General features: G+C 43.4%; 2 protein-coding genes across 4 annotated transcripts in view; one reads left to right on the top strand and one right to left on the bottom strand.

Moving 5' to 3' along the window:
- Positions 1-2,334: 2,334 nt before the first annotated feature.
- hhex (hematopoietically expressed homeobox) lies at positions 2,335-5,527 on the bottom strand. Its single transcript, NM_001165094.1, is given in 4 exon segments — positions 2,335-2,805; positions 3,023-3,073; positions 3,289-3,467; positions 5,064-5,527. Coding segments are annotated over 4 exon segments (849 nt in total). The 5' UTR covers positions 5,419-5,527; the 3' UTR covers positions 2,335-2,541.
- Positions 5,528-11,369: 5,842 nt separating this feature from the next.
- The window catches only part of LOC110515109 (fumarate hydratase, mitochondrial), a 39,623-nt gene continuing 30,317 nt past the window's right edge, over positions 11,370-20,675 (top strand). For 2 of the 3 annotated variants that reach the window (XM_036960021.1, XM_036960023.1), the window contains exons 1-5: positions 11,370-11,539; positions 16,078-16,206; positions 16,495-16,605; positions 19,150-19,326; positions 19,917-20,099. In XM_036960021.1, the coding sequence (XP_036815916.1) occupies positions 11,432-11,539; positions 16,078-16,206; positions 16,495-16,605; positions 19,150-19,326; positions 19,917-20,099 (708 nt within the window). In that variant the 5' untranslated portion in view covers positions 11,370-11,431. The remainder of the gene's footprint in view (positions 11,540-16,077; positions 16,207-16,494; positions 16,606-19,149; positions 19,327-19,916; positions 20,100-20,675) is intronic. The other variant, XM_036960022.1, reaches the window with a different exon arrangement.

Raw genomic sequence — 20,675 nt, 5'->3', positions numbered from 1 at the left:
CATTCTGAGATGTGGCTAGAGATGGTCAGACAGTCAGTACTGAGTTCCCTTCAGACAGTCAGTACTGAGTTACCTTCAGACAGTCAGTACTGAGTTACCTTCAGACAGTCAGGTCTGAGTTACCTTCAGACAGTCAGGTCTGAGTTACCTTCAGACAGTCAGGTCTGGGTTACCTTCAGACAGTCAGTACTGAGTTACCTTCAGACAGTCAGGTCTGGGTTCCCTTCAGACAGTCAGTACTGGGTTACCTTCAGACAGTCAGTACTGGGTTACCTTCAGACAGTCAGTACTGAGTTACCTTCAGACAGTCAGTACTGAGTTACCTTCAGACAGTCAGTACTGGGTTCCCTTCAGACAGTCAGTACTGAGTTACCTTCAGACAGTCAGTACTGAGTTACCTTCAGACAGTCAGGTCTGGGTTCCCTTCAGACAGTCAGGTCTGGGTTCCCTTCAGACAGTCAGGTCTGGGTTCCCTTCAGACAGTCAGGTCTGGGCTCCCTTCAGACAGTCAGTACTGAGTTACCTTCAGACAGTCAGGTCTGGGTTCCCTTCAGAAAGTCAGTACTGGGTTCCCTTCAGAGAGTCAGTACTGGGTTACCTTCAGACAGTCAGTACTGAGTTACCTTCAGACAGTCAGGTCTGGGTTCCCTTCAGACAGTCAGGTCTGGGTTCCCTTCAGACAGTCAGTACTGGGTTACCTTCAGACAGTCAGTACTGAGTTACCTTCAGACAGTCAGTACTGGGTTCCCTTCAGACAGTCAGTACTGAGTTACCTTCAGACAGTCAGTACTGAGTTACCTTCAGACAGTCAGGTCTGGGTTCCCTTCAGACAGTCAGGTCTGGGTTCCCTTCAGACAGTCAGGTCTGGGTTCCCTTCAGACAGTCAGTACTGGGTTACCTTCAGACAGTCAGTACTGGGTTACCTTCAGACAGTCAGTACTGGGTTCCCTTCAGACAGTCAGTACTGAGTTACCTTCAGACAGTCAGGTCTGGGTTCCCTTCAGACAGTCAGTACTGGGTTCCCTTCAGACAGTCAGGTCTGGGTTCCCTTCAGACAGTCAGGTCTGAGTTACCTTCAGACAGTCAGTACTGGGTTACCTTCAGACAGTCAGTACTGGGTTACCTTCAGACAGTCAGTACTGGGTTCCCTTCAGACAGTCAGTACTGAGTTACCTTCAGACAGTCAGGTCTGGGTTCCCTTCAGACAGTCAGGTCTGGGTTCCCTTCAGACAGTCAGGTCTGGGTTCCCTTCAGACAGTCAGTACTGGGTTCCCTTCAGACAGTCAGTACTGGGTTCCCTTCAGACAGTCAGTACTGAGTTACCTTCAGACAGTCAGTACTGAGTTACCTTCAGACAGTCAGGTCTGGGTTCCCTTCAGACAGTCAGGTCTGGTTCCCTTCAGACAGTCAGGTCTGGGTTCCCTTCAGACAGTCAGTACTGAGTTACCTTCAGACAGTCAGTACTGAGTTACCTTCAGACAGTCAGGTCTGGGTTCCCTTCAGACAGTCAGTATTGGATTCCCTTCAGACAGTCAGGTCTGGGTTCCCTTCAGACAGTCAGTACTGGGTCCCCTTCAGACAGTCAGGTCTGGGTTCCCTTCAGACAGTCAGGTCTGGGTTCCCTTCAGACAGTCAGGTCTGGGTTCCCTTCAGACAGTCAGGTCTGGGTTCCCTTCAGACAGTCTTGTGGGCGTGGTAGATCAAAACAAAACTGTTTAGACTCTGGAGAAATTTTCCTGAGAAGACAGATTTTCGGGAGGTCACATAATGGTCTGACAAACACACCTGCTACGCAAAAGTCAATTATGGTAAATTCTGACATAAACTGCATCCCATCTACAAAACCCAAAATCAGCGCCAAAACTAGCGCCTAAATCAGCGCCAGAATCAGCGGATGTGGTATATTGAGACGCAGCCCAGATATCGTTAGTTTAATTAAGAGTGTATTTCAAAAGGGTTCTACTAAACTAACACGTGGAATTGTTTTAAGATGATCATACCAAGAAACATTTAGCTTTTTGATTTAGTCGACAACAAAAAATGCATGAAAAGGAAGTTTGTTTTAAAGTGTCTGTCCTATATCTGAGAGGTATAAGAAAGATCAGGATTGTATTTTAATATTTGTACCAATATTTTAAAAAAAAATAAATGCCACTAAACTACTTCCACATACGTCCTTTCGTGTTTTTAACCGGTACGAGGGGACCTTCAAATGAAATTGTATATGTCGCATGAGTACCGTGAAATGCTCACGTTCACGTCCAGTGAGGTTTGTGGGCGTCCTAGAGTAAAACATGTCGTTTGTAGGCCTAACCGTTCCGACGCTCATTTTTTGCTCAATTAATTTTTATTTTTAAAAAACTCATAATGACAATAAAACAACATCACAAAATATACAGGTATTTATATACAAAAACAAATCTATTTTCCAGAAAGATGCTACAACAATGTTTACTGACGGGCTATTGGTCCTCTTCCCGGGCCGTCAGTCACCCAGTGGGACAACGTCCAGATTGACATGTAAACACTGATCTGATGACTTCATATCGGTGGATTCAGTGGGAACTCCATGTCATCCTCTATGTCCAGTTCTTGGTCTGTATCGTCTGAAATGTCTGACTCTATTTGTCCTTGTGATAGAGGCGACGTGGAACACTGCAACCGACTGTGAGTGTGCGTCATCTCTGTAGCCCTACATCTCTGGTCCCGGGCCGGACTGAGGCTCACACCGGACTCCGGTCCCTCCTCGCAGTTTCTCCCGGTGCTATCGTCCTCCAGATCTGTCTTACTGCCGGTAGGGTTCTCCTGGGGGGAAATAACAACAACGGTGACCAATCAGCCACAACGTACATTTCACATTGGCATTGTGCATGAATTTTACGCACAGGCTACTCAAGCACGAAATCTATATTAAATGTTTGTTTGTTTTTAGCTTGAAATTAGATATAAATAGCCTTTTCTCTATTCATAATTGACAACTTTAATCGAAAAGTACATTAAACCCTTCCTAATTTATTAATACCTGCTTCAGTCGCCTCCACTTGGCTCTTCGATTTTGGAACCACGTCTTCACCTGGAAAACAATGTCAACGAGAAATGTTTTAAAATGTTAGTCTACTAGATTCTGTGTCAGATCATTTACCTAAGACTATAGGCCTATGCGGAAATCAGTTGAACGAAATGTCTTTTAAAAAAAATAATGTAATTGATGATACGGGTGAAACGGATAAAACCCAACTGACATGAATAGATACTGGATGTGGGCCCCTAATAAAACATACTGCTGACCTGTCGTTCACTCAGTTGCAACATTTTAGCCAGTCGTTTTCGTTCGGGGGGTGAAAGGTATTTCTGTGTCTCAAACTTCTTTTCCAGCTCTATTGTCTGGTCGTTGGAGAATCGGACTTGTCCACCTTTTCTCTTGTGCAGTGGACGCTGAATGAACGGGCTCCATAGAAGTTGTTTACCTTTGAAGACAAAAAAAAATAAAAATAATGATTTAATATTGAAAAACATGTTTAGACAAATGGGGCAGAATTATATGCTTAATGTTAGACCTTTAAAGTAGCCCCTCCAAAAAAGTGAAAATAAATCAAAATTGTTTTCGTTAAACTTGATTCGTTTCTCCTCCAGCAGAGGCCTAAATGATTCTATGCAAATATTTACAGTTTTAATCATCTTTCTTGTCCGTGTTTTGCAGGCATCCGTTTAACCTCAGTTTTTAAGGAAGGCCGTGAGTTGAAACTTGAAGCAGAGTGGAGAGAGTAGAACTATGGCAAAATATCCGTCCTGTGTTTCCTGTTGCTTTGCCTCACCAGTTTCTCTCATTACTAACGACCTTTCCATCAACATACTGCAATTGATGCTATTTAAAATCGACATGTGTTTTAATCAGCTTATCTCATTAAACTATAAGCATAACCTCATAAGAATACAATAATAATCACCATTACAATAGTTAAATCCTTTAAAAAAAACGATATATATATATATATATATATATATATATATATATATATATATATATATATATATATATATATATAAATATATATATATACACATACACATACATATATATCTTCCAAAAGGCTAAAAATAAATAATCGCTTTTTTAAAAATTATATGATTCATTATACCCCAAAATATTTTGTTTTTGTGGCACAATGATCAAACCCATATTTTTCTTATAGGCATGTATTGAATTATTAAATAAATTAAATAAATTGGATGAAATAGTGAAATTCAAATAAATTCAAAAGTCACCCTAAAGATTTTAAATTGCGTCAGTTCATAGGCCTATTTCATGTTTTGCAGTTTGATTATTTTAGCAACCATAAAGTCACAATCCACCGCAGAGGAAATGAACAATATCAGACAAACGGATCCCGGCTATCAGAAGTCGAGTGTTTCCTGAATGTGTCTGTATTGAGGATGTCGATAAAATAATCAGCATCATGCACGACTCCCGGGGAAGAGGCTGCTCGAGGCCGCCAGGAAAACATTCAACAGCTTCTGAAAGCAGATTTACTCCTATCGAGAGCTCAAGACTTCCTGTATGAACGGAAAGGGTCAGGCTTGCTGAACAGAGAGGCAGTTCACCCCAGGGCGACACTTTAATGCTGAAATAACAAGTGATTTAGAGCATGTTGTAGTCGCAGGATGCATCGGATGTTAGAAACAATAACGGATTTTGCACAAAAAAAAAATTCAAGGTGGTGGATTTAAGTGGCCCTAACACTTTAACAATTAGCAAACTAAACAGATAACTTAATGTATTTAGGTAAATTATGCCTGAAGTAAATCAACTATGTTCAAGCATGATATACACATTTTTACCTCTAAAACATACTACCACTTTAGGATGGAAACCTGCAGCACGCAGGGAATGAGAATCTAGTTTAAAAATCAAGTACACGCACAAACTTTTAATCTCCTTTCGCCTACACATTGTACATAGGTTATTACAGACGTAGAGTAGTTGTCAACATTAAAGTATCTTTAACGAATTTCAGCAGAAAAATCATCCAAACAAATAAGAGATTGATATGAGTTGAACTCACCAAGCGGGTCGTGCCTGATCAGAGTATAGTCCCCCATAGACCGGTGGAATGGGTACAGTGAATTAGCGAAAGCCCCGGAGGCATACGTGGCGGTGAGCGCAGCGTGGTGAGAGAACGCAGGGTGGATCGGTGTCGGTTCATAGATGGGGGTCCGGTACGGAGAGACCAAACTGGTGAAGGATGAATTCGGTGACGGTAGATTTGGCGTGGAGACCACCGCTGAAGACTGGGTCAGGGTCTCATTTCTCCCCAGGATGTCTTCGATGTAGAAAGGAGTTGGGTGGACGGGCTGGATAGGGGTCGGCGCGTAAAGAGGAACACCCATGGCTGAAGGCGCACTGTGTTGGTACTGCATGATCACACTATGTTGGTACTAAATAATATCTCTATTCAACTATATTATCTTCTGCTGTCAAAGTAAGAAGTGTAGGAAACCTATAGGCGCCTCTCTCTCTCTCTCTCCACGAGTTGGCTGGTGAGTGTGACCTCAGTTAAAGCTACTTCATATCTCAACATTAGAGGGAGGAGATAACGGAGCAGGCCACTTCCTGCAGGTACACACACACACACTGCGATTGGTCCCCTCGGCAAATACACTTAAAATTCAATAATATCCAATCAGGCTATCCTTTATCTTACCTTTAAGCGCCTATGTTCATTAATAAAATAGGCCTTTACGTGTTATCTGTTAAAAATAAAGAAAGATGGTATGAACGTCTCCTGACGCGTGGCACATGTTAAAAAGACATTTCTTTATAAGTGATTCAATAGGCACGTGGTTTTACAGATTAAATAGAACAGGCTATTCATGTGGTTTTCCAGATTCAATAGAACAGGCTATTCACGTGGTTTTCCAGATTCAATAGAACAGGCTATTCACGTGGTTTTCCAGATAAAATAGAACAGGCTATTCACGTGGTTTTCCAGATTCAATAGAACAGGCTATTCACGTGGTTTTCCAGATGAAATAGAACAGGCTATTCACGTGGTTTTCCAGATTCAATAGAACAGGCTATTCACGTGGTTTTCCAGATGAAATAGAACAGGCTATTCACGTGGTTTTCCAGATTCAATAGAACAGGCTATTCACGTGGTTTTCCAGATTCAATAGAACAGGCTATTCACGTGGTTTTCCATGTGCATAAAACGTAGAAAAAACCCTATAATCTGTAAAAAGTAAATTATAATGGCCTGAATCATTCGGATAGTTGGAGCACATTATCACAGAATATTACTTCAGATTTAAACGGCAACAACAGATTGTAAAATACAACTGTGTCTGTGACAGGTGATTAACTCATGATTTGGATGATTGAAATGATCCCGAGACTGATTCCTGTATCAGTGAGCCAATAGAGAGACACTATAGTAGCCCGTCAGTATAACAGTGCTGTGTGTTGTGGGTCTATTATGAATGTTAGTGGTTTTAAATAGCTAACCGAGTAGGGGCTCTATCGGATTATTCCCGCATCGTTTCCTCTTCTCTGTTAAACAGTAATGAACAAATTCCGTTATAACTTCTCTAATGTTTCAGTTTGATCAATAACAAGTCATCTGTGCTCTCTCCAGTTTAAAACAGAGCCCGTGACTACGAGCAGGCCCTAGCCTACACGTTGAACATTTGTGTAATATTTCGCAGCCTATTTGGGTGCGTTCTATATTCACTGAAGCTGTAATTTTGTACCTCGGCTCTTTTCAGCTCTTCTAACAGTTATTGTTCTTTGTCTTGATGCAAAATTGTGCCGCAAAGCTGAAATCCCATTGACAATAGTTCCACTGATTAGCCGATTCGATTTTTCTACAAGCGAGTCACTCCAATAAAGGGAACTTTCTAACGTCGTAATTTAGATAAAAGAGACCCGAAGAATAAACACTGATATGAGGGAAGCTGAGACATATAGCCTCACATGAAAGTCAAATTAGTAGATGGCTAATATTTGGACTTTGACAATGATTGCAGTGAATTGATCGGAGTGGCGTCCGGACTTCTGTTCGGACAACAGCTGATAGTTACAGAGAGCAGGGTGGGTGGTCATCGCTGTCTAATGTCGTCGAGCGGCACCGACGTTGTTGGCGACACATGGCCCATTTTAGAGACGTTTGGAATTTAATGGAGTCAATTAATAGAAACGGTTGTTAATAAAAATCAATTATCATCAAACACCCAACTGTATCTATTATAAATATGTGGTATATTATTAAAGCTAATCCCATGAATATCCATAAGGCCGTCTAGGCTGCTTTATCCAGTCTACTGAGAGAGAAAGTAAGAGGGTGTAGGCACGGGCTTTAGGACTATAATCTGTTGTCTCACAGATGGATATTCGTTTTCAACAAATTATACAAACTGGGTCTTCAGCGCTGTTATCACCTGATTAGGTCCATAGTGTTAAAATGAAGGACTCATTATGATGATTAGGCCACCTACATGTAATTACAGTTTATCTGCCCCCAGATTACCAAGTAACATCATAGATTCTTGGACAACAATTAAAATGCTTATGGTTTGCGACCTGATTGCTGCCTAGTGGTTAGAGCGTTGGACTAGTAACCGAAAGGTTGCTAGATTTAATCCCCGAGTTGACAAGGTAAAAATCTGTCGTTTTGCCCCTGAACAAGGCAGTTAACCCACTGTTCCCCGGTAGGCCATCATTGTAAAAAATATTTTTTCTTAACTGACTAGCCTGGTTAAATAAAGGTTAGATAAAGGTTAGATAAAAAAAAACCCACATAGGGTGGCCTATCATGGTTTCACTTTTCCCCATTGAGTGCCGCCTGCCTGTGTGATTTATTGGACCAACTAAACAGAAGGAGCATCATTGCTGCCATCTACAGGAAGATAGATATACAGAGCAGACTAGTTTTTTTTATTTCAGAAGGGTAAAAACTGTGCATCTCTTATTGAATGACAAACAACAACCATGTCATGTTCCCACTCCTACTAGGAGTAGTACTGTTGACCAATCACAGACGAAAGGGGCGTGGACTTCGGATCCAGAATTTTCACAAAATGTCACGTGAACAAACAACCTCAAATCAGGACAAACCAAAACCAGATCCAAAAGGGGCTGATATAGTGGCCGTGATAAGGGATTTTAGAAAAGGCCCCCCATCTCGGTGGTGTTGAGAAATGTATGTAGTTTTAAAAGCTAATTTCCTGCAATTCTACACACATTTTTTTGCCATGCAAATGAGAGAAAAAGTTGAAGTTTTAAAACTGATCTCTCCCTTAAACTCCTCTCTCATTCAAGGAGTCAATTGGGCGCTAGAACAAAAATCCAACCTGAGCACCAATTATGTGAACAAGAAGCTCAACATATTAAATATTTTCCAGGATTTGAGATAATAATAATGATACATTTAATTTGTTTGGCGCTTTATATTACAGTTATCTAAAACTTAACTTGTCCTCTGTAATATCGTAAAGCGTGGAAATCATGACATTAAGTACTTTCGAGGAAAATAGGGACGTTTCTGGAGTCATACCCAGACCTTTAGAAGGGATTGCTTGACGATTAGCTTAGCAACCGCTGATAACGGGAACGTGATTGGTCGACAGTCTGCTGGGCGGAGCGTTATATGTTCCTCTATTCATTTCCTGTTGGGATTCTTATCTCCTCCTTTTCTAATATGGCTCAGCCAACCAAAATCTCACCAGGGGGAGCGGCTGAAAGCGGATGTTTCCGGTTTTCAAGATACAGTATTTTCCATAGAATTAGGAATTAGAATACTAGAATCAGTGGCGATATTAGCATGTAAATCTTGGTATGGCAAACTCAAAAAAGATTTTATGCATGCCAGCAAAGCCACTACACAACACAACACTAAACAATACATTAATTGCACTATATAATGGTGACAAACTGTTAGGGCCGACATAAAGCTGTCCCAACAGCAGAGCTTTCTTTTCAGCACCATGGAGTGAATCCTTACCACTGTTACACCTGGTTATCAGCAGAGCCTTGTCTAGCAGAGAAACAGTTCATTCAGCCTCATTTACTGCCTTTTAAAAAACATACAGTACCAGTCAAAAGTTTGGACATGCCTTCTCATTCAAGGTTTTTATTTTGTATTTTTTTTAAACAATTTTCTACATTGTAGAATAATAGTGAAGACATCAAAACTATAAAATAACACATATGGAATCATGTAGTAACCAAGAAAGTGTTACACAAATCCAAATATACTTTATATTTGAGATTCTTCAAAGTAGCCACCCTTTGCCTTGATGACAGCTTTGCACACTCTTGGCATTCTCTTAACCAGCTTCATGATGTAGTCACCTGGAATGCATTTCAATTAACAGGTGTGCCTTGGTAAAAGTTAATTTGTGGAATTTCTTTCCTTCTTAATGAGTTTGAGGCAATCAGTTGTGTTGTGACAAGGTAGGGGTGGTATACAGAAGATAGCCTTATTTGGTAAAGACAAAGTCCATATTATGGCAAGAACAGATCAAAGAAGCAAAGAGAAACAACACCCATCATGATTTTAAGACATGAAAGTCAGTCAATCTGGAAGATTTCAAGAACTTTTAAAGTTTCTTCAAGTGCAGTCGCAAAAACCATCAAGCGCTATGATGAAACTGGCTCTCATGAGGACCACCACAGGAAAGGAAGACCCAGAGTTACCTCTGCTGCAGAGGATAAGTTCATTAGAGATTAACTGCACCTAAGATTACAGCCCAAATGAATGCTTCACAGAGTTCAAGTAACAGACGCATCTCAACATCAACTGTTCAGAGGAGACTGCGTGGATCAGACCTTCATCGTTGAATTGCTGCAAAGAAACCACTACTAAAGGACACCGATAATAAGAAGAGACTTGCTTGGGCCAAGAAACACGAGCAATGGACATTAGACCGGTGGAAATCTGTCCTTTGGTCTGATGAGTTCAAATGTGTGATTTTTGCGTCCAACTGCAGTGTCTTTGTGAGAAACAGAGTAGGTGAAGGGATGATCTCTGCATGTGTGGTTCCCACCGTGAAGCATGGAGGAGGAGGTGTGATGGTGCTTCGCTGGTGATACTGAAGAGGCTATATTGTAGAGGCTGTTTATACAGAAAATTGGTATTAAACCCATATGAACTGTATCTATAATTAAAAATCGAATAAAATCTAATTGTATTGGTCACATACACATATTTAGGAGATGTTATTGCGGATGTAGCGAAATGCTTGTGTTCCTAGCTCCAACATTGTAGTAATATCTAACAATTCACAACAATACACACATCTAAAAGTAAAACAATGTAATTAAGAAATATTTAAATATTAGGACGAGCAATGTCGGAGTGGCATTAACTAAAACACAGTAGAAAACAGTATATACATTTGAAATTAGTAACAGCCTTCTTACATAGATATTCCTCTTGTCCAGATGGGATAGGGCAATGTGCAGTGTGATGGCGATTGGATCGTCTGTGGATCTATTGGGGCAGTAAGCAAATTGAAGTGGGTCTAGGGTGACAGGTAAAGTAGAGGTGATATGATCCTTAACGAGCCTCTCAAAACACTTAATGATGACAGAAGTGAGTGCTACTTTTACTGACAATATTTTAAGTTGTCTATAATTCCATTGCACAACTTCTAATGGATCACATGCCTTACTTTTATGTTCCTGCTCAAGTAAAAGCAGGACTGGTGGCAACTCTGAAAAACTGATCTGGGGACTCCTCTCAGGCGTCAATGTAATAACGTTTCAATCGGTGACGTAACTTGCTCTGAGACCTTGAAGTGGTAGTTCGCCTTGCTCTGCAAGAGCCGCGGCTTTTGTGGAGCGATGGGTAACGATGCTTCGAGGGTGACTGTTGTTGATGTGTGCAGAGGGTCCCTGGTTCGCGCCCGGGTATGGGCGAGGGGACGGTCTAAAATTAGTAGTGCTACATCAACAAACAACATAAACATAAATTCAAGTTCACCTATCCCTCTGTGCCTGTCAGTTTAGGAGTCAACATTGCATGATTTCTAGCCTAGAAAGCCGCTTGTGTCCGCTGTTTAAAAGTCTTTTTGACGTGGAGATCCGTCAAAAAGACATGTAAATAGCGCCCACTAGCGGCTATACAGGATACATGATCGCTTACACATTTGCATTTTCCCAACACTAGTTTAGACAAACCAAATGGCCTAAAAATGTCATGACAAATACAGTAATATCAAACAACGTCACTTGTTTCAACGGCATGAAGACAGTCAAATGTAGTATAACATTTTTATATCGCTTTTGATTCGGTGTGCTGCTTTAAATGATACCCCCCCCTCACGTGCACAAGAAATGTTGCAAATATATGTTTCCGCCCCCCTAACACAGACGTGTAGTTGGCTCATTTTTAGTTCCGCCCTGGTCTGAAGGGACAGCTGGGTTAATAACGCAATGTATCTCTCTTTGAGAAACGTCCTGCGATTTAACTGCAACCTCCAGGCGTTGCAGAGGAGCCGTTCCAACACAAAGCACAGTCCTGCAGTCATCTCCTCCAGAATGGTACGTTTTGGGGTCTTATCGGGGTTTACAGTCAGTTGTTAGTCCATCGCAGGCCCTGCAAATGACCTTAATAGTTAGCCAAGCTAACTGGTTAGTTAGTGGTACTTGCTCAAATGAAATAGTTAGCCATCTTGCTATCTAGCTTTACATGAATGTAGTAATGCTGTTTTTAGGACAACCGCAGTCTGCCAAACAAGAGAAACACAAGTATTCACAGCAATATTCTGGTAGCAAGCTTGTCATTTGGCTAATGTTATCTTGTCAGGCTGGCAGAAGGTCAAAGTCAGTTTACAACTGTCTGCTAACTGGCTAACTTTCACTGCATAACTTACCAAGTAAACACGGAGTACAAATTGTATTTGTCGCTTGCGCCGAATACAACAGGTGTAGATTTGACCGTGGAATAATTATTTACGAGCTATTCACCAACAATACCGATTGAAAACGTAAGAACAATGTCTTAAAAAAAAAAAAAAAAAGCAAATAGTTAACGTGACTCAATAAAATAGCAATAACGAGGTTATACAAGGAGTGACTTAGCGAGTCAGTGTGTAGAGGGGTACGAGGTAGTTGGTGAAAGTAGCCCCTAGGAATCTAACATAAAGGCTCACTTTTGGTGAACAGTCCCATCACAAGTCAGACTGTACAAGGCAGCCGCTACTCTTCCTGTGGTCCAGCACAAATGAAGGCAGTAATATACATAATAATACCATTTTTAAAACATGAAAATACATTTTACAACAGATTTCACAATACATTGTGTGCCCTCCGGCCACTACTCTACTACAACACAATCCGTGTGTGTGTGTGTGTGTGTGTGTGTGTGTGTGTGTGTGTGTGTGTGTGTCAAGTCCTCAATGTTCAATAAGGTGTTTTTTTATCTGTTTCTTAAATCAGATTTTACTGCTTTTGTTTAGTTACTTGATGTGGAATAGAGTTCCATGTAGTCATGGCTCTATGTAGTACTGTGGAATAGAGTTCCATGTAGTCATGGCTCTATGTAGTACTGTGGAATAGAGTTCCATGTAGTCATGGCTCTATGTAGTACTGTGGAATAGAGTTCCATGTAGTCATGGCTCTATGTAGTACTGTGGAATAGAGTTCCATGTAGTCATGGCTCTATGTAGTACTGTGGAATAGAGTTCCATGTAGTCATGGCTCTATGTAGTACTGTGGAATAGAGTTCCATGTAGTCATGGCTCTATGTAGTACTGTGGAATAGAGTTCCATGTAGTCATGGCTCTATGTAGTACTGTGGAATAGAGTTCCATGTAGTCATGGCTCTATGTAGTACTGTGGAATAGAGTTCCATGTAGTCATGGCTCTATGTAGTACTGTGGAACATAGTTCCATGTAGTCATGGCTCTATGTAGTACTGTGGAATAGAGTTCCATGTAGTCATGGCTCTATGTAGTACTGTGGAATAGAGTTCCATGTAGTCATGGCTCTATGTAGTACTGTGGAATAGAGTTCCATGTAGTCATGGCTCTGTGGAATAGAGTTCCATGTAGTCATGGCTCTGTGGAATAGAGTTCCATGTAGTCATGGCTCTATGTAGTACTGTGGAATAGAGTTCCATGTAGTCATGGCTCTATGTAGTACTGTGGAATAGAGTTCCATGTAGTCATGGCTCTATGTAGTACTGTGGAATAGAGTTCCATGTAGTCATGTCTCTATGTAGTACTGTGGAATAGAGTTCCATGTAGTCATGGCTCTATGTAGTACTGTGGAATAGAGTTCCATGTAGTCATGGCTCTATGTAGTACTGTGGAATAGAGTTCCATGTAGTCATGACTCTATGTAGTACTGTGGAATAGAGTTCCATGTAGTCATGGCTCTATGTAGTACTGTGGAATAGAGTTCCATGTAGTCATGGCTCTGTGGAATAGAGTTCCATGTAGTCATGGCTCTGTGGAATAGAGTTCCATGTAGTCATGGCTCTATGTAGTACTGTGGAATAGAGTTCCATGTAGTCATGGCTCTATGTAGTACTGTGGAATAGAGTTCCATGTAGTCATGGCTCTATGTAGTACTGTGGAATAGAGTTCCATGTAGTCATGTCTCTATGTAGTACTGTGGAATAGAGTTCCATGTAGTCATGGCTCTATGTAGTACTGTGGAATAGAGTTCCATGTAGTCATGGCTCTATGTAGTACTGTGGAATAGAGTTCCATGTAGTCATGACTCTATGTAGTACTGTGGAATAGAGTTCCATGTAGTCATGGCTCTATGTAGTACTGTGGAATAGAGTTCCATGTAGTCATGGCTCTATGTAGTACTGTGGAATAGAGTTCCATGTAGTCATGGCTCTGTGGAATAGAGTTCCATGTAATCATGGCTCTATGTAGTACTGTGGAATAGAGTTCCATGTAGTCATGGCTCTGTGGAATAGAGTTCCATGTAGTCATGGCTCTGTGGAGTACTGTGGAATAGAGTTCCATGTAGTCATGGCTCTATGTAGTACTGTGGAATAGAGTTCCATGTAGTCATGGCTCTATGTAGTACTGTGGAATAGAGTTCCATGTAGTCATGGCTCTATGTAGTACTGTGGAATAGAGTTCCATGTAGTCATGGCTCTATGTAGTACTGTGGAATAGAGTTCCATGTAATCATGGCTCTGTGGAATAGAGTTCCATGAAATCATGGCTCTGTGGAATAGAGTTCCATGTAGTCATGGCTCTGTGGAGTACTGTGGAATAGAGTTCCATGTAGTCATGGCTCTATGTAGTACTGTGGAATAGAGTTCCATGTAGTCATGGCTCTATGTAGTACTGTGGAATAGAGTTCCATGTAGTCATGGCTCTATGTAGTACTGTGGAATAGAGTTCCATGTAGTCATGGCTCTATGTAGTACTGTGGAATAGAGTTCCATGTAATCATGGCTCTATGTAGTACTGTGGAATAGAGTTCCATGTAGTCATGGCTCTATGTAGTACTGTGGAATAGAGTTCCATGTAGTCATGGCTCTATGTAGTACTGTGGAATAGAGTTCCATGTAGTCATGGCTCTATGTAGTACTGTGGAATAGAGTTCCATGTAATCATGGCTCTATGTAGTACTGTGGAATAGAGTTCCATGTAGTCATGGCTCTATGTAGTACTGTGGAATAGAGTTCCATGTAGTCATGGCTCTGTGGAATAGAGTTCCATGTAGTCATGGCTCTGTGGAATAGAGTTCCATGTAGTCATGGCTCTATGTAGTACTGTGGAATAGAGTTCCATGTAGTCATGGCTCTATGTAGTACTGTGGAATAGAGTTCCATGTAGTCATGGCTCTATGTAGTACTGTGGAATAGAGTTCCATGTAGTCATGGCTCTATGTAGTACTGTGGAATAGAGTTCCATGTAGTCATGGCTCTGTGGAATAGAGTTCCATGTAGTCATGGCTCTATGTAGTACTGTGGAATAGAGTTCCATGTAGTCATGGCTCTGTGGAATAGAGTTCCATGTAGTCATGGCTCTATGTAGTACTGTGGAATAGAGTTCCATGTAATCATGGCTCTGTGGAATAGAGTTCCATGTAATCATGGCTCTGTGGAATAGAGTTCCATGTAATCATGGCTCTGTGGAATAGAGTTCCATGTAGTCATGGCTCTGTGGAATAGAGTTCCACGTAGTCATGGCTCTGTGGAATAGAGTTCCATGTAGTCATGGCTCTGTGGAATAGAGTTCCATGTAGTCATGGCTCTGTGGAATAGAGTTCCATGTAGTCATGGCTCTGTGGAATAGAGTTCCACGTAGTCATGGCTCTGTGGAATAGAGTTCCATGTAGTCATGGCTCTGTGGAATAGAGTTCCATGTAGTCATGGCTCTGTGGAATAGAGTTCCATGTAGTCATGGCTCTGTGGAATAGAGTTCCATGTAGTCATGGCTCTATGTAGTACTGTGGAATAGAGTTCCATGTAGTCATGTCTCTATGTAGTACTGTAGAATAGAGTTCCATGTAGTCATGGCTCTATGTAGTACTGTGGAATAGAGTTCCATGTAGTCATGGCTCTATGTAGTACTGTGGAATAGAGTTCCATGTAGTCATGGCTCTGTGGAATAGAGCATAAAACATCAAACCAAACTGATTTACGATGTCTTTGGTACATTGGTATGGCCTATACTCCAAAACTAAACACATTCGCTCAATCGCCTTTGAGTATGGTCTTTTATTATGCATAGTGGACTGGCTATGCTCAGTGGTGTAAAGTACTTAAAGTAAAAATAGTCTAAACTCTGTGAAGGAGTCGAGGTACTTGGCAAACTGCATCCCAACACTACCGCTGGCACAGTGCACTGTACAAATGGCTGCGTAGGGATTTGTTTACCTACAATTAGCTAGGAGATCTGTATCTAAACACCTGATAGGTCAGCCTGAGACACAACTGTTCTGTTGTTCAGAGGTTGGCTTTCAAATGTCAACAAAGCAAGTCTATAGCTAGCTACTAGTTTATTGTTGTTGTTGAGATTATGCCTCTCTAACCAAATAACCATGTCGTAACCCAGACTAACTTTTCATCTTTGCTATTTGACTGTCTCGATGTTGTTGTTCAGTCTTCAGAGTACAGAATTGAGGCAGACACCTTCGGAGAGCTGAAGGTGCCCGTTGACAAGTATTATGGGGCTCAGACAGTCAGATCCACCATGAACTTCAAGATCGGAGGACCGTCGGAGAGAATGCCAGTAAGTTCAGACTAGATGCTACTTCATCTATCAAGGTGTAGCTTGAGCCCTGAGACACGGCTGTGGATCCCTGTGGCTGTAGGTCACCCGTCCCACCATGTCTCGGGGGGATCATTGTAGCTAGCTCTCGCTACAAATTGGACACACATCCTTGCAACAATTTCCTGTCCTATTTCCCCCAGATTCAGATCAGACTAAAGGTTACTTCCTGTAATCAGCGTATCGTTGTGTATCAGTGAAATCATCGTAGCGCCACACGTCCTCACTACTGTCTTTGGTGTCCAACAGATCCAGGTGATCAAAGCCTTTGGGATTCTGAAGAGGGCTGCTGCAGAGGTCAACAAGGACTACGGACTGGACCCGAGGCTGGCTGATGCCATCGTGCAGGCTGCTGATGAGGTGCCTGATACAGGGGGAACAGCCACACCACTACAGGAGAGGGTCGCATGACTGTCAACGTTGTGACAGATTAGACTGGGTACCTGTCTACTAACACAGATTAGACAGATCAGCCTGGGTACCTGTCTACTAACACAGATTAGACAGATCAGCCTGGGTACCTGTCTACTAACACAGATTAGACAGATCAGCCTGGGTACCTGTCTGGTTCTAACACAGATTAGACAGATCAGCCTGGGTACCTGTCTACTAACACAGATTAGACAGATCAGCCTGGGTACCTGTCTACTAACACAGATTAGACAGATCAGCCTGGGTACCTATCTAGTTCTAACACAGATTAGACAGATCAGCCTGGGTACCTGTCTACTAACACAGATTAGGCAGATCAGCCTGGGTACCTGTCTACTAACACAGATTAGACAGATCAGCCTGGGTACCTGTCTACTAACACAGATTAGACAGATCAGCCTGGGTACCTATCTAGTTCTAACACAGATTAGACAGATCAGCCTGGGTACCTGTCTACTAACACAGATTAGGCAGATCAGCCTGGGTACCTGTCTACTAACACAGATTAGACAGATCAGCCTGGGTACCTGTCTACTAACACAGATTAGACAGATCAGCCTGGGTACCTGTCTAGTTCTGTCACAGATTAGACAGATCAGCCTGGGTACCTGTCTAGTTCTAACACAGATTTGACAAATCAGCCTGGGTACCTGTCTAGTTCTAACACAGATTAGACAGATCAGCCTGGGTACCTGTCTAGTTCTAACACAGATTAGACAGATCAGCCTGGGTACCTGTCTAGTTCTAACACAGATTAGACAGATCAGCCTGGGTACCTGTCTAGTTCTAACACCGATTAGACAGATCAGCCTGGGTACCTGTCTAGTTCTAACACCGATTAGACAGATCAGCCTGGGTACCTGTCTACTAACACAGATTAGACAGATCAGCCTGGGTACCTGTCTAGTTCTAACACAGATTAGACAGATCAGCCTGGGTACCTATCTAGTTCTAACTCAGATTAGACAGATCAGCCTGGGTACCTATCTAGTTCTAACTCAGATTAGACAGATCAGCCTGGGTACCTGTCTAGTTCTAACACAGATTAGACAGCTCAGCCTGGGTACCTGTCTAGTTCTAACACAGATTAGACAGATCAGCCTGGGTACCTGTCTTGTTCTAACATTAGGCAACACTGCTGTAGAGAATAGCTATAGCTTTTGATACAGTACAGAGCAAAACGCAGAGCACTAGACCTTGCTACCTAGCCTGGTCCCAGACCTGTTTGTGTTGTTGGCAAGACGGCACAAACAGATCTGGGATCAAGCTATTCGCTAGCTACATTAGTCCTACTAGTTACATTTAGCCATGGTGCCTCATTCTACTGATGAATGCCTTGGTACCGGTCTTGGCCTTGGTACTGGCCTTGGTACCGGTCTTGGCCTTGGTACTGGCCTTGATACCGGTCTTGGCCTTGGTACTGACCTTGGTACCGGTCTTGGTACTGGCCTTGGTACCCGTCTTGGCCTTGGTACCGGTCTTGGTACGGGCCTTGGTACCGGTCTTGGCCTTGGTACCGGTCTTGGCCTTGGTACCGGTCTTGGCCTTGGTACCGGCCTTGGCCTTCTGTACCGGCCTTGGCCTTGGTACCGGTCTTGGCCTTGGCACCCGCCTTGGTACCGGCCTTGGCCTTCTGTACCGGCCTTGGTACTGGTCTTGGCCTCGGTACCCGTCTTGGCCTTGGTACCGGCCTTGGTACAATACTGAACAATTTAATTACCCAAATGTTACATTACCTAAATGTTAATTACCTAAATGTAACATTGGGCCAGACTAAGGCATGTTGGCCTCCCTGGTCTGATGTCCATGTTGGCCTCCCTGGTCTGATGTCCATATTCCTTGGACCAGACTAAGGCATGTTGACCTCCCTGGTCTGATGTCCATGTTGGCCTCCCTGGTCTGATGTCCATATTCCTTGGACCAGACTAAGGCATGTTGACCTCCCTGGTCTGATGTCCATGTTGGCCTCCCTGGTCTGATGTCCATGTTGGCCTCCCTGGTCTGATGTCCATATTCCTTGGACCAGACTAAGGCATGTTGGCCTCCCTGGTCTGATGTCCATATTCCTTGGACCAGACTAAGGCATGTTGGCCTCTCTGTTCTGATGTCCATATTCCTTGGACCAGACTAAGGCATATTGGCCTCCCTGGTCTGATGTCCATATTCCTTGGACCAGACTAAGGCATGTTGGCCTCCCTGGTCTGATGTCCATGTTGGCCTCTCTGGTCTGATGTCCATATTCCTTGGACCAGGCTAAGGCATGTTGGCCTCCTCAGGTTTGATGTCCATATTCCTTGGACCAGACTAAGGCATGTTGACCTCTCTGGTCTGATGTCCATGTTGACCTCTCTGGTCTGATGTCTCTCTGGTCTGATGTCCATGTTGACCTCTCTGGTCTGATGTCCATGTTGACCTCTCTGGTCTGATGTCCATGTTGACCTCTCTGGTCTGATGTCCATGTTCCTTCACCAGGTGGCAGCTGGTAAGCTGGATGACCATTTTCCTCTGGTGGTGTGGCAGACCGGGTCAGGAACTCAGTCCAACATGAACGTCAACGAGGTGATCAGCAACAGGGCCATCGAGATCCTCGGAGGGAAGCTGGGGAGCAAGGACCCTGTTCACCCCAACGACCACGTCAACAAAAGCCAGGTAGGCTAACCATTCAGAAACGCTTTCTCATTTCATACTAAATGTTGAAGAAGGAAATAAACAGTTTTTCACCCAGATAGAAGTAGCTAGTTTTATTTGGACCCTCACAAGGGTAACAGACTGTAGCGTTTGCCCTCAGGAGGGTAATAGACTGTAGCGTTTGCCCTCAGGAGGGTAACAGACTGTAGCGTTTGCCCTCAGGAGGGTAACAGACAGCAGCGTTTGCCCTCAGGAGGGTAACAGACTGTAGCGTTTGCCCTCAGGAGGGTAACAGACTGTAGCGTTTGCCCTCAGGAGGGTAACAGACTGTAGCGTTTGCCCTCAGGAGGGTAACAGACTGTAGCGTTTGCCCTCAGGAGGGTAACAGACTGTAGCGTTTGCCCTCAGGAGGGTAACAGACTGTAGCGTTTGCCCTCAGGAGGGTAACAGACTGTAGCATTTGCCCTCAGGAGGGTATTTGTATTTATAGGTATCTGATAAGCTCAGGTAAAGAGTTTTTAAATATCTATTAATCTGTATTTAATGTAAATAGTTGGGTCTTTCAGAGTATTTGAATGGACCTGTAGTTGACCTCTTGTCTGCTCTTGCAGAGCTCCAACGATACGTTCCCCACAGCCATGCACATCGCAGCAGCCAAAGAGGTCCACGAGGTTCTGCTGCCCGGTCTACAACACCTCCACGACGCCCTGCACGCCAAGGCTGTGGAGTTTAAAGACATCATCAAGATCGGACGCACACACACACAGGACGCTGTGCCGTTGTCTCTGGGACAGGTACAGTACACACACACACAGGACGTTGTGCCGTTTTCTCTAGGACAGGTACAGTACGCTGTGCTGTTGTCTCTGGGACAGGGGCAGGACGCTGTGCTGTTGTCTCTGGGACAGGTACAGGACGCTGTGCCGTTGTCTCTGGGACAGGTACAGGACTCTGTGCCGTTGTCTCTGGGACAGGTACAGGACGCTGTGCCGTTGTCTCTGGGACAGGAGCAGGACGCTGTGCCGTTGTCTCTGGGACAGGAGCAGGACGCTGTGCCGTTGTCTCTGGGACAGGGGCAGGACGCTGTGCCGTTGTCTCTGGGACAGGGGCAGGACGCTGTGCCGTTGTCTCTGGGACAGGGGCAGGACGCTGTGCCGTTGTCTCTGGGACAGGGGCAGGACGCTGTGCTCTTGTCTCTGGGACAGGTACAGGATGCTGTGCCGTTGTCTCTGGGACAGGAGCAGGACGCTGTGCCGTTGTCTCTGGGACAGGTACAGGACGCTGTGCCGTTGTCTCTGGGACAGGTACAGGACGCTGTGCCGTTGTCTCTGGGACAGGTACAGGACTCTGTGCCGTTGTCTCTGGGACAG

This window comes from Oncorhynchus mykiss, chromosome 23 (genome assembly GCF_013265735.2).
Source record: "Oncorhynchus mykiss isolate Arlee chromosome 23, USDA_OmykA_1.1, whole genome shotgun sequence".
Lineage (NCBI taxonomy): Eukaryota > Metazoa > Chordata > Actinopteri > Salmoniformes > Salmonidae > Oncorhynchus > Oncorhynchus mykiss.
Note: the sequence above shows the minus strand (reverse complement) of the source record. Positions and strands in the feature narration are given on the sequence as shown.